This window comes from Caretta caretta, chromosome 22, assembly GCF_965140235.1.
Source record: "Caretta caretta isolate rCarCar2 chromosome 22, rCarCar1.hap1, whole genome shotgun sequence".
Lineage (NCBI taxonomy): Eukaryota > Metazoa > Chordata > Testudines > Cheloniidae > Caretta > Caretta caretta.
This window is the reverse complement of record NC_134227.1, coordinates 15,224,910-15,237,759: the sequence shown is the minus strand read 5'-3', so window position 1 is coordinate 15,237,759 and position 12,850 is coordinate 15,224,910. Positions and strand designations below refer to the sequence as shown.

General features: G+C 42.7%; 1 protein-coding gene and 1 long non-coding RNA gene across 2 annotated transcripts in view; one reads left to right on the top strand and one right to left on the bottom strand.

Moving 5' to 3' along the window:
* The window catches only part of LOC125625509 (uncharacterized), a 79,768-nt gene that overhangs the window by 10,572 nt on the left and 56,346 nt on the right, over window positions 1–12,850 (top strand). The window lies entirely within an intron of this gene.
* Window positions 1–12,850, bottom strand: part of CLMP (CXADR like cell adhesion molecule) — a 71,667-nt gene that overhangs the window by 5,781 nt on the left and 53,036 nt on the right. The window contains exons 2-5 of the mRNA XM_048827662.2: window positions 7,210–7,367; window positions 4,819–5,020; window positions 3,193–3,360; window positions 2,294–2,416 (exon numbers count right to left, since the gene is read on the bottom strand). Coding sequence (XP_048683619.1) covers window positions 2,294–2,416; window positions 3,193–3,360; window positions 4,819–5,020; window positions 7,210–7,367 — 651 coding nt within the window. The remainder of the gene's footprint in view (window positions 1–2,293; window positions 2,417–3,192; window positions 3,361–4,818; window positions 5,021–7,209; window positions 7,368–12,850) is intronic.

Here is a 12,850-nt window from a genome sequence, read left to right as displayed (position 1 = left end):
CTATCCTAGTTAGAAAGTTTTTCCTAATATCTAATTACATTGAACAATCAATATGTAAGCATTATGGGGTGTGAGTCAGGACAGAATTTATTTAATTAATCCAATTATTTAGGCCTTGCCTACATGTCGGAGTTGCACCAAGTTAACTTACAGTGGTTTTTAAACCAATTGAGTTGAGTCAGTGCAAACCCCGGTGTGGTAATTCTTATTTAAGAGTGGCTTAGTTTAGTTTATCTTAAACCTGTTCCTTTACTCTTGCCTACACACAGAGTTTGCTGGTTTAACTTAAAGTGAGATTTTAAACTGGTTTAGTTAAATTGATGTAAAAGGCTGTGTGGACACTCTTTTTTCAGTTAAACCAGGTTTATTTTTGGATTATTTTAAATGAATTAGGTATAGGTTTAAGCTAAACCGAAATATGCCATTCTTAAACTGCAGTGTGTCCACACGGGTTTTTACTGATATAACTAGATTGGTTTAAAAAGAAATCACACCTTCAGTTAAGCAATTGAAAATTTCTTGTATAGAAAAGGCGTTAGATTTATAGAAATGCTAAAAATGGCACCTATCCCCATGCCCTGGGCATCCTTGACTTGTCTTAAAAAACACCCTAGGTCAAGGGTGGGCAAACTTTTTGGCCCAAGGGCCACATCAGGGTTGCAAAACTGTATAGAGGGCTAGGTAGGGAAGGCTGTGCCTCCCCAAACAGCCTGACCCCCGCCCCCTATCTGCCTCCTCCCACTTCCTGACCCCCTCAGAACCCTCCACCCATCCAGCCCCCCCTGCTTCTTGTCCCCGGACTGCCCCCTCCTGCCCCAACCGCCTCCCCGGGACCCCACCCCCTATCCAACCCCTCCCTGTCCGCTGACTGACCCACCCCCTATCCACACCACCGCCCGCTGACAGGCCCCCCAGGACTCCCACGCCTATCCAACTCCCTCTGTTCCCCACCACCCCCCAAGAACCTCCACCCCATCCAACTGCTCCCTGTCCCTGACTGCCTCCCCGGGACTCCCTGCCCCTTATCCAACTTCCCCACTCCCCGCCCCCTTACCATGCCGTTCAGAGCAGCAGGGCTGGCAGCCCAGCTGGAGCCAGCCGTGCTGCCCGCACGGCGGGGCGTGGCAGCGGTGGGCAGCAGGGGAGGGGCCAGGGGCTAGCCTTCCCGGCTGGGAGCTCAAGAGCCAGGCAGGATGGTCCCACGGGCCAGATGTGGCCCACAGGCCGTAGTTTACCCACCTCTGCCCTAGGTGCAGTGGTACAATTTATGATAACACCAGTAAGCCAGTCAACTGGAAAACTCAAATCCCCCTCTCCTTTGAACAATCCATCACCTTACAAGTCGCCTCTCTTTCCCTTGGTGCCCCAACACCACCACCACCACCACCACCACATACACACAATTTTCAAATGTGTGGGGGAAAAGATGATCTTTGCATCATCATCAGATTTAGGCAATTTCTGACTGGGATGGGGATAAATTGCAAAATGCAGAGAACGCTCACACCAGGCCCCTTTTGTATATCCCAGTGGTGTTCCAGCTCCACCCTCGCTGTTGAGCTCACCTGTGAATTGGACACACACCCTGAGTTTTGAAAACCCAGGAAAAATGTGTTCTGTGGATTGATTAATTTCTAAACATAGATCTTGGGACACACAATGCAGTATACTAGCCATAGCCTTGTATCCCGCCCCTTTTCCAGGCGCGCACACAACTCCAGCTGAGGTGGTTAACCAGGTGTGACATCCTAATCTCTGGTCTTTATGCAGAAGTTGTCAAACATGGATTAGAAATGAAATGCGGCAAATGTCATTTTTAATCAGCATGTTATTTCGTTTCACAGTAAGTCTTTTCAGGCTGTTTTTAAGAGAGCTTCCTCTCTTAATTGGGACAGATGCTTAATTCTGGATTGGGGTGTTATAGTTAATAGTCCTCTATTATACAGCCAGTAAATTTGTAAGTACATGTACCACCTGAATGCTCTGGAAGCTCAGCAATTCAGCATTATTCCCAGTGCTCTGCCAGTCTTTCCTTCTCAGAGGCAAAGGAAGCCAGGTTTCTGCACCTGAAGTATTTTTGTACAACCCTAGGTTATACCAGTAAATGTTATGTAAACCCATAAAGTCAATAATGAGTAAGGAAGAGCTACTTCAGATTATGCAAGTATTCAGGTTAAACCAAAGGTGTGGCATTACTCCTGCACAGAAACAGCTTTTATCAGCACAGGAGACTCTTTGGAGGTACTGTTAATTGTTAAAGCACGCTGGATACTCGCTACCCTCTGATACTCACACTGTACTGTCACCTGCACAACACAGTTCTCTTGTCCAGCCTCATTGTAGGCAGTGCATTGGTATAACCCTGTAACCATCTGTGTGAGATTCTTCATTAGAACTTGCCCAGGGTTAGAAATGTCTGAAATGGAAACAAAAAGAAGCAAAACAAATAAAGAAGTCATAAAAATTAGGGGAAATGTTGTCCAGTGGTTAGAGCACTGAACTTGGACAGAGAAGAACTGTATTGTATTTCCAGCCCTGCCACTGACTTTCTGGGTAACCTTGGGCAAGTTGCTTGACCTCTCTGTCTCTCTCTCTCTTTCCCCTCCAACATTTTGTTTGTCTTACCTATTTAAGTTGCAGGCTCGTTGCAGCAGAGACTGTTTCTCACTATGTTTGTACAATGAGGCTCCAATCTTGGGGTGGGGTTTCTGTGTGTTATTTTAATACAAATAAATAATGCTAAGAATAAATAGTTTGCATTTCTATAGGGCCTATCATACAAAGATGTCAACCCACATTAAAAGCAATGAATTAGGCCTCAGAACACCCTGAGAAGTATTATCATCATTGATCATATTGTTGACATTCAACAAATAAAGTTGAATACTTAGATTGTAAGCTCCTCGGGACAGGGACTGTCCTTTTTGTTATGGGGCCCTGGCACAATGGGGCCCTGACTTATGATTGGAGCTCTTTCTCCATACTGCACTACTTCTACTCAATAGCCTCTATTGTAATGACAGGGCAATAGGCTGAGAGCAATTCAGTATTTGCCCAGTGTTACAAGATCATCCAGTGACAGAGCTGGGAGTAGGGAGGAAGAGAGGGTAGGCCTCTTTCTTTTTCCTTAGGGGTGGCTCTTTTGTTTGTTGGAACACCATGAGAACTGGGACGGGGCCTGGGATGACTTACTGACTCGTGCCGTGGGTGGCAAGTGTCCGACTTTTCCTTCCTTGTCACTTACGCGCTGCCACTGGTACAAGATGGGTGCTGTGCCGGAGGCAGAATTGCACTGTAAGGAGAGTTCCTTTCCTTCAAAAAGCTCGCCTTCCACCCAGCATTTGGGCTTGGAAGGTTTCTCTGGAAGAAACAGGTTGGGGGTTTGGATCATAAGTTAACTAAGAATCTGGTGTGAAATCCTGCCCTTTCTGAACTCAATGGGAGCTTTGCCACTGACTTCAGTGGGTCCAGGATTTCATCCCTGGAAGCAAGCTAGAAACCTCACCTCCAACAACAATAACAACAACTGAGTTTAATAAGAGCTGAGCATTCCCCAGGGAAATAGGGCAGAACCTGCCAGCTGGATATCAAGTGGCAATATTTTCTATGGCTGCTCATAGCCAGAGGGCAAGAGGACACTGTTTCTAGCAGCTTCTGAAAGCTGCCTTTCCAAATTAGCCATTCTGGGTGGGTGTCACACAATATCGCTGCTGCTTGTTTATTGGCGTTACTTCTGACCCCTTTACAGCAATGACTCTCACCACAGCCTGAGGACAGGGACTCAATATGTCTCCTGTGGGCACAGAAGCAACATGACATGCCATCAGTGCCAGTTCCCTCCTTGGGATTTGCACTAGAGTAAAGGAGGCCAAAGCACCATCCTTGTCCCCTCTGGGAATTAGATACTGTCTACCACCCACATGAATGCCTAGCAGAGCCCAGAAAGTGAGGTGCCTTGGCTTAATCCCCATAATCTCATCATGGAGGAGCTCAGTACACTGCAAACCTCTGTATCACATTCTGCTTTAAGAAAAGGAGTACTTGTGGCACCTTAGAGACTAACCAATTTATTTGAGCATAAGCTTTCGTGAGCTACAGCTCACTTCATCGGATGTATCCGATGAAGTGAGCTGTAGCTCACGAAAGCTTATGCTCAAATAAACTGGTTAGTCTCTAAGGTGCCACAATACTCCTTTTCTTTTTGCAAATACAGACTAACACGGCTGTTAGTCTGGATTCTGCTTTAAGTGCTCTTCATTCCCTGAATGCCCTGTGATCCACCCTCTTCTCCTTCACTGCTTCCTTCCGTCTGTCTGTTCATCCTCCTTTCCCCCACTGTCTGTTGGGGGCCCTGCATCCTTATTATTTATTTGTTTTATTAACTGTATACTAAGTGAAAACCCAAACTGAAAGCCTTCAGTCAGGGAGGAAACAATGGCAGCTCCAGCATCTTGTTCCCATCAGACATGTGGCCAGTTCCTGGTACTGGGATCTGAACCCAGAGTTCTCTGCTCGAACGCTGTATGGGGTCATCACCAACTCAGCCACAATGGCATGTTAACTTTTGTGATCAAATCAGAAAGAATGTTTTATGCTATCCTTCAGTTGGCTGTGATGACTTCCAAACAGTATTTTCGGCCTCTTCTAGTCTCTGTCCTTCACTGGAGAATGCAAAGGCAAATGTGAAACTTGAATGTGAAACCTGATCGTGAGATACTGGGAGCAATTCAGGTGCGTAGGTTCTGTGCTGAAGCAAAATCTGCTTCAAGGAATTAAGTCTAGTGTGTTTTCTTTTGAAAAACAACAAAACGACCTTACCTAGAACAATCAGGGTGATGCGATACCACTCGTACTGCCCGGCATTTTTAACTTTACACGTGTACTGCCCCGCGTCACTTGGCTGCAGAGACACAATGTGTAAGGAGGCGTCTCCAGCTAGGAAATTGGAGGTGAAGGAAACACGACCTTTTTGCCCCTCATTCAGGTCATTATACACGTTGCCTCCAGAGTAGGTAATAACCTAAAAGGGGGAGTTAGCCACCAATCAGTCAGTCGAACCAGTCACTGTACTATACAGCTCAACCAAACAAACGAATCACAAGAGACTCATATTTGAAACCAGGTCAGCTTGCAAAATAGGATTTCTATCTGGCAATTACTTTGGTTATTAGTAATTATGGAGATGTTGGTACTTATTCAGTTATGGTTGCACTGAGCTTTATTCCTGTACTCAGAGTTTAATCCCTCTAAAAACTCTGTCATGGTTCAGTTTAGAAAACCCTTGTCTATGCTGGGATTTCAATCACCAGTCTAGCTGCACTGGTACAGACCCCTAGTATAGACACAGTTTATACTGGTGTAGTGTGATTTACATTGGGTGCTGCTTACCCTTTTCACTGGTAGAAACAGCACTACACTTCCATCCATTTACTGTAGGTACTTATACGCTCTCCGCCCCCATTACAGGAATATATGAGTCCATTACACTTTTAACAGATTTATCCTCTGTGAAATAGGGAAATTTTAACATCCCCATTTTAATTTATTTTTAAATTATTTTTTATTTGGGAAATTTTAATAAATTTACAAATACTTGCCATGTCAATATCAGAAACAAGACAACCATTATAGCTGTTAGCTTTTGTTTACAGAAACATTATACAGGAATGGAGTCGTTGTTGGATCATATTAAAGAAGTTCTATATTAAAATCACAAATGAGTTTGATTCCCCATAATTTAATTTCCAGGGTATTACTAATTAAAAGGTCTCTTGGTTTTTGGTACTGTTTCTCTCCCTCTTTGTGTGAAACTTGCAAGCTGCTAATTGTGTTAGTACATTCTAAGACAGAGTCTGTTCTCAAAGCAATTCTTTGTAACAACTACTACTCACACAGAGAGAGACTCAAAGCAATACTCTGTAACAACAGAAACAGCACCCAGAGACTCCCCGCCCTTTTGTTGTATTCATCTCGCTTTGTTAACAATTGTGATTAAAATAGAGATAGAGGATGTATGTGGATGGCTGCTTGGTGTGGATAATAACTGAATGATCAGGGAGGTGCCAGCCTCAGAATCCAGTGTCCATCGGCTGAAGAAGGTGTCAAGTGGAAATAACCAGAGGACCCCTGGAGGGCAGACTGGAATCCACCCAACAGCCTCAAGAATGGGAGAACCAAAGAACAAGATAACATCTGGCAGCACGGAGCCGTCAGGAATGTGCTATCTGCTGATTGATTCAGCAACGGCATGATGAAGCAATTCCCACAGACTGGCATAGGAAGAAATTCCTATAAAAATGGACTCTAGAAAGTGAGAACTTTGGGGTCTGATTCTGCAAACCAACTTCCAGGAGCATCAGATGTGCATCTGACAAGGCCCTCCTCCTTCCTCATGTCCAGGCCACCTGGCCAGTGGCTTGGCATGAGCAACTCTAAGGCTGGTAACTATGATAACAACCTTGCAGAACATGTGTGTGTGTGTGTGCGTGTGTGTGAATGAATGTGTGAATAAATATGAAATTTAATGGAATGTTATAGCTATAACTAACTGTTTACTATGATTCTTTCTGTATTCACAATAAATGTGGCATTTTGCCTTTTCCCCTTTAATAAGATCCTGCTGGTTTTTATTTTATTGGTATAACATCGTCAGATCTTTCATTTTAACATGATGTTACCCTGTCCTAGAGTGAGCATCATTACAACACCAATGTCATTTCTAGTGATTTTGTTAAGCTGAGTGAAATCTCAATATACACATATTTAACAGACCAGGCATGTCTACGTTAGTATTTAAAACAATTGGATAGGTGTGCTGGCTTTATCTGCAGGTGAATGTACTTTATCTGAGAATTGAATAAAAGGTAACCACTTTTCTATGTTTCTATCTGTCCTTTGTCCATTTTGATGGATATGTAATTGGTGTGTTAATTTTTCCATAAGCAAAGCTTCCTATATGTTTTTGAACCATTGCTCTGTGTTGGACTGTTTTTTTCTTTTTCCAAAGAGAGGCTACGAGTAGCCGAGCAGCTACTGGCAGATGAGAGATTCATTCTCATTTCCTCCTGTGTGCCCGTTTCCACTAGGAGGATTGCCAGTTTATAGGCTAGTGTTGATACCAACCTACGTGAATAAGTTCTTCCCCTCAGTACAACAAGGAAACAGGGCTTCTTCTTGGTGGATGCTAATTGTGGCTGAACAGAGACCTACCGCTTTTTGGTCGGCTTTGGAATCATGCAGCAGCCACTCAATATCCAGGCTTCTTGGCTCCAGGAGGCCCAGACGGTGGTGACAGGGCAGAGTGACGTTTTCCTCAGCCACCCTCTTAAACTCCGTTTGAGCCCCAGACATCCAAACTAAACAGGAAGCTGAAAGACAGAAACCGGTGATCAGTGACCAAGAGGAAGGAAACAACTATGAACTCACTGGTTCAGCTGGGCCTGATTTTGGGGGACTCATTGCTTCATAGTAACAAAGAAAATGCAGTACTTTTGCTTACTGGACACTTTGTATCTGATTAAAAGTGGCACATGTTAATTGACATCAGGTTAGATTCGCCCCAGTGTTTGAGCTCAAAGAACAGGTTACTTTGGTCTCCACTGAGCTGTCAAGACTAAATTCACAAGAGGCTTTATTTCCAAAGTATAAATAGTCTAAGCCCCATGAATGTTCCCCACATGTGCACACCACAGTCCCCTGTGCACCCCCTGGGGCTTGAGAGTGCTTCCTTCTTTACTTCCTTCTTCTTTTACACTTCCATGACCCAATAGCTTGCATTTCAGCCTGTAGCCTTCCAGCCTTTACATTAATGCCACTCCTGGCAGCCAGACTGGTCCCTGATGAGTGATGTAATGGGAGACTCTCCCGAACCCCAAAGGATGAGTTCAGTGTGATTGCAGTACTGAAAGTAAGAAGTCAAGCTCGGGAAATAAAAGCATGATATTCCGTAAAGCAGGCATGGCACAATTAGGTTAGTGAACTGGTTCTGAACCTTGATTGTCTTGAACCGTTCACCATTACAAAAAAAATCCTAACTTGGACCGCTAGAGGGAATCAAGATCCTTACGTGCATCTGACATCAAGAAAAAGGAAGACTGGGTAATGCCAGACAAAGCATTACATTTACATGCACTGTGTTAATATTAGGGCACTGTGAGTCATTATGAAACTCACCTGTTTTGGGGGTTCCTTACAAACTCAAAATTAAGCCCAGTTTCATGGAACTGTTACTAAATGAGGCTCTGTTCCAAATAGATCTTGGCTACAGTATAGCTTTGCACTGTACCATGCCCATCTCACGGCTTTGATTAGAAATTAGCCCCAAGATGCTAATTTGGATTTTGATCCAAATGGCTCTGGGGTTCTGGGACACTGGGAAAGTTCTGAGCATTTGCCTCAGGGTCATCGCTGGTTCAGACATTAAATCAAGTGAAAAATGGCAGTTGTGACTGAGTTTTCACAGGGAGTTTTGGGATTTGTTTGAACATGTTTTTCAAAGTAAAATTCAGGTATGGCAAAAGATGTGCTGTTACATGTGGGATCACCACCTATCTGAAGGCAAACAGTCGAGCTTCATGGTGTCTTAGTCTTTCATCTTGTTCCAAGGGACAGACATCATTGCTGCTGTGAGGTAGCCACATGTTTAAAGGCATTTTAAGCAGACAGACGTTAACACAGTATTGCCAAACTCAACATTCAAAAATGATGGGTCAGGTTCCTAAAATAGGGTGACCAGTTTGCAAGTGTGAAAAATCAGGATGGGGGGGTAATAGGCACCTATATAAGACAAAGCCCCACAGTATCAGGACTGTCCCTGTAACATCGGGACATCTGGTCACCTTACCCTAAAATTGTGAGATTGCCTTAAAAATTATTAGATTTGTAACAAATAAAATAAATGTGGGCTTCTTTTTGGGTGTGGAGACTTTAGAGCGCAATCAGATCATGTTTTCAAACTTACGTCTGCAAACATTAGGACTGGTATGTTTTTTATTATTTATTATTATTATTGAAGGAAAGTTCCTGTCATTTCTTGATTCCATGAACTGGGGCTTTAAGAAAAAAACAAGTGTTGTGAGACTGTGAAGAAAATCACAAGAGTTGGCAACACTGCGGGACCTAGGGTGACCAGATGTCCCGATTTTATAGGGACAGTCCCTATTTTTTTTTTTCTTATATAGGCTCCTATTACCCCCCACCCCCGTCCCAATTTTTCATTCTTGCAGTCAGGTCACCCTAGTGGCACCACACTATGACTGTGCCTCAGAATTTACATTCAGAAAGGCTGAGAGGTTTTCTCCACCTCTAAGCTCTCCTTTACGTTTGTGTAAAGACAAGAGAGACACAACAAGAATGATGCTTCCCTGGACTTCTCTTGCTTGCTCTCTCCCTCCCTTTATGACAAACTTTACCCTCAGAAGCGTGTATGCTGGAGCCAGGATTCCTGGGTCCTGTTCCCAGCTCTGCTCCTGAATTACTGTTTGACCTTCACTCCCTGTGCGTCAGTTTATCTATCTGTGTTGCTTAACTGATATTTGCCACATGCTTGGATAAAAGACACTGCTCAGGATATCTGTGCAATGTAATAGTGATACAATAATAACATGGGAAGAAAGGGGCTGAATGGTTGAATGTGTGTTCTGAATTAAAAGCATGCATAGCCTATAAAATCTCTGCTCCCTGGGTAAGAATCACGATTTGTATGCCCAGTTGCATGCACACACCCCTTATATGCATTTTGCAGATTTCCCCCCTATTTTCCTTATAGTTACATTTTTCTTACATGGCCAAAAGCATCTGTGACAAATTATCACATCAGCCAGACTGAAGGCGGTGCCCAGCCGGTGCCTACTCCGCCCTCCTTTATACCCTGGCACTCCTTCAACATTTACTGCCACGTAGTTTAAGATGGGTGGATTCCTGCTGCAAATTAATCTCCCCCACCCTGCTCTTTACAGGAATCAACAGACCCGGAGGAGGCCCCACTCAGCCACGTTGGCTGGTTTCTCTAAAGGGAAAGCTAATTCAATTTATAACTGGATTCACTGATGCCAAAACTTCTTGTGACCACAATTGGGATCAGTTTTTTCATATCCCAAGTGCAATTATTTATTCTTTCAAAAGATAAATGCTTGTTTTCTATTGTGGCCTAAATTGCTGGATCCTCCGTCAATTAAGCCACTGACACTCACTTGGTCAGTGGTTCTAAACCAGGGGTACGTGTACTCTTGGGGGTACACAGCGTGTTTTCCAGGGGGTACATCAACTCATCTAGCTATTTGCCTTTTTACAACAGGCTACATAAAAAGCACTAGCGAAGTCATTATAAACGAAAATTTCATATGATGACTTGTGTATATTGCTCTATAAACTATGCACTAAAATGTAAGTACAATATTTATATTCCAGTTGATTTATTTTAAAATTATATAGTAAAAATGAGAAAGCCAGCAATTTTTCAGTAATAGTGTTCTCTGATATTTTTGTATTTTGTATTTATTTATTTATTTATCTATTTTTGTAATCAAGTAGTTTTTAAGTGAAGTGAAACTTGGGGGTACACAAAAGAAATCAGATTCCTGAAAGGGGCACAGTAGTCTGGAAAGGTTGAGAGCCATTGCACTAGGTTAATCAATGAGCTTAATTGATCTGCCACTGCAGGGAGTGTTCACACACAACACTGACTAAACTCCCAAAGTCCTTTCTTTGCCATCAAACTGGGCTTCATGTATAACCTGGGTTGGATTTCCTAGGGAGGCAGCATCTTCTTTGGTTTCAGAGTAACAGCCGTGTTAGTCTGTATCCGCAAAAAGAATAGGAGTACTTGTGGCACCTTACAGACTAACAAATTTATTTGAGCATAAGCTTTCGTGGGCTACAGCCCACTTCATCGGATGCATCCTCATCTTCTTTGGGTGTCTCAAAGTCCTGGCCAGAAATATCTAGGTGAGATCACTGGGATACCACATTGTCAAAAATGCAACAGCATTCCATCCTCTCTGGTTTGGGGCTGGGAGAGAGGGCATGGGAGAGAAAAAATATCAAGAAACACTCCAGAAAACTCAGATTTTACTCCTAATTTTATAAACAGAGGAATTAAAAAAAAACAAACAAACAAACCCACTTAATGGGTATAAAAATCAGCTGGCTCTGCTTATGGGCGATTGCCTAAGGAAGCAAAACCATCCATAATTGTTTGTGTGGTTATCTGTGAGCTGATAGGGATAGACATTTGCTGGTTTGCAAAAGCAACAGATACAGTACCCTGGAGCTGGTTCTGTGAATCATAGAGCCATAATATTTGTGCACAATGGGTACAGCACCTTTCCAGCCATCTCTAGGAAACCTTCCAGCCACAAGAGGGCAGAATCCACCCAAATAAGACATTATGCACTCCACTAAAGGTATACAACAGATGATTTCCCCAAAGGTCAGTTCCTTAAATTTCATCTACTAATAACGGAGTGGCTACGTTAAGTCTGATCCTGGATTCCTCACCCCAGCAACACACCCACTTACTCACAGTCCTCCATGGATCCTGAGCATCATGTGATATATTTCAAAATTATTATAGCGTTCAGATTTTTAAAGCCTTTACTCACTCCTTACTCAAGCAAACTCCCACGGACAACAATGGGTTCTTTATTCCGAGCAAGGCCCATGACTCTGATCCTGTACAGCAATTCCTAGGTTGCTTAAGCTTTGGCTCACATCTGGGCACGAAGTCCTTAAAAATGAGTGTCCTCTTTAGCCCTCAGGCTAGCTGGCGTTTCACTCAGCACATCATAAAACAGAACATGTTGGTGAAACAGTTTTAATATTTAAACATTTATCTTTGTGCTAAAAGACAATGGATTTGGTCAACCACACAGGCCTTGCAGACAAAAGAAAGAGGTTTTGCTCTTTCATCCCAGTCTAATATTTGTATTAAAACTACAGAAATGTTTTAAGCAACACAGAAGTTCACACACCTAAATGGTATATGGTGGACAGCGTAATAACAAAGTTTCAGTTCTTTTTAGCAACACGTTTTTTAAAATATATGGGGCCAGCTTCTGCAACCCTTAGTCATACTCACTCCTGAAGTTTCCAAGAACTTCAAAATGATTTGTGATTTTGAGTGCCTCAATTTTTGGTACTCAACTTGAGACACTTTAAAGAGGGATGATTTTCACAAAGTCAGGTGTCTCCGAGTACCATTCCCTCCCCTCTGCAATGTTCACTGAAATCAGTGGGATTACTCAAGGAGTAAGATACTACTCAATATGAGAAAGCCCTTAACTCCTTCACCAAAAGATATATGTACACATACATACGTGGATGTACTTAAACACACATACCATGTACACGTGCCAGCATACACTTTCATGCATATATACAAGATACACGTGCAAAACCACATTTACTTACACATCTGAAACAGGTGCACACATATACAAATGCATGCACACATTCAACAAACATGCAGGAACACATCAGATAATCACGCATGAACACACTCACAGCACAAATGCACACATACACACAGAATGGGATTAGAAACTAACATATTTTGTCAACATTTCTATTTATAGGAAAATTCTAATACTGAAAGCTAAAGCACTTCTGGACCTAAATCTTTTATTAGCTTCAGAAGAGAGGTTGAACCAGGACTAATATTAAATATAAATTACACATTTTAAAAAATAAGTTTTGCTTCAATCATTTATGGACTACTGGAGAGAGAATGAATGACCCAGAGAAATTTTAGAGGCTTCTGGATATGGGGTACACTTAGTGACACACTGAGAATCTGGTCCAAAATATCCCATCCATGATCATTTGAAAAATGAATTCTTAAAATTGGTTTTGA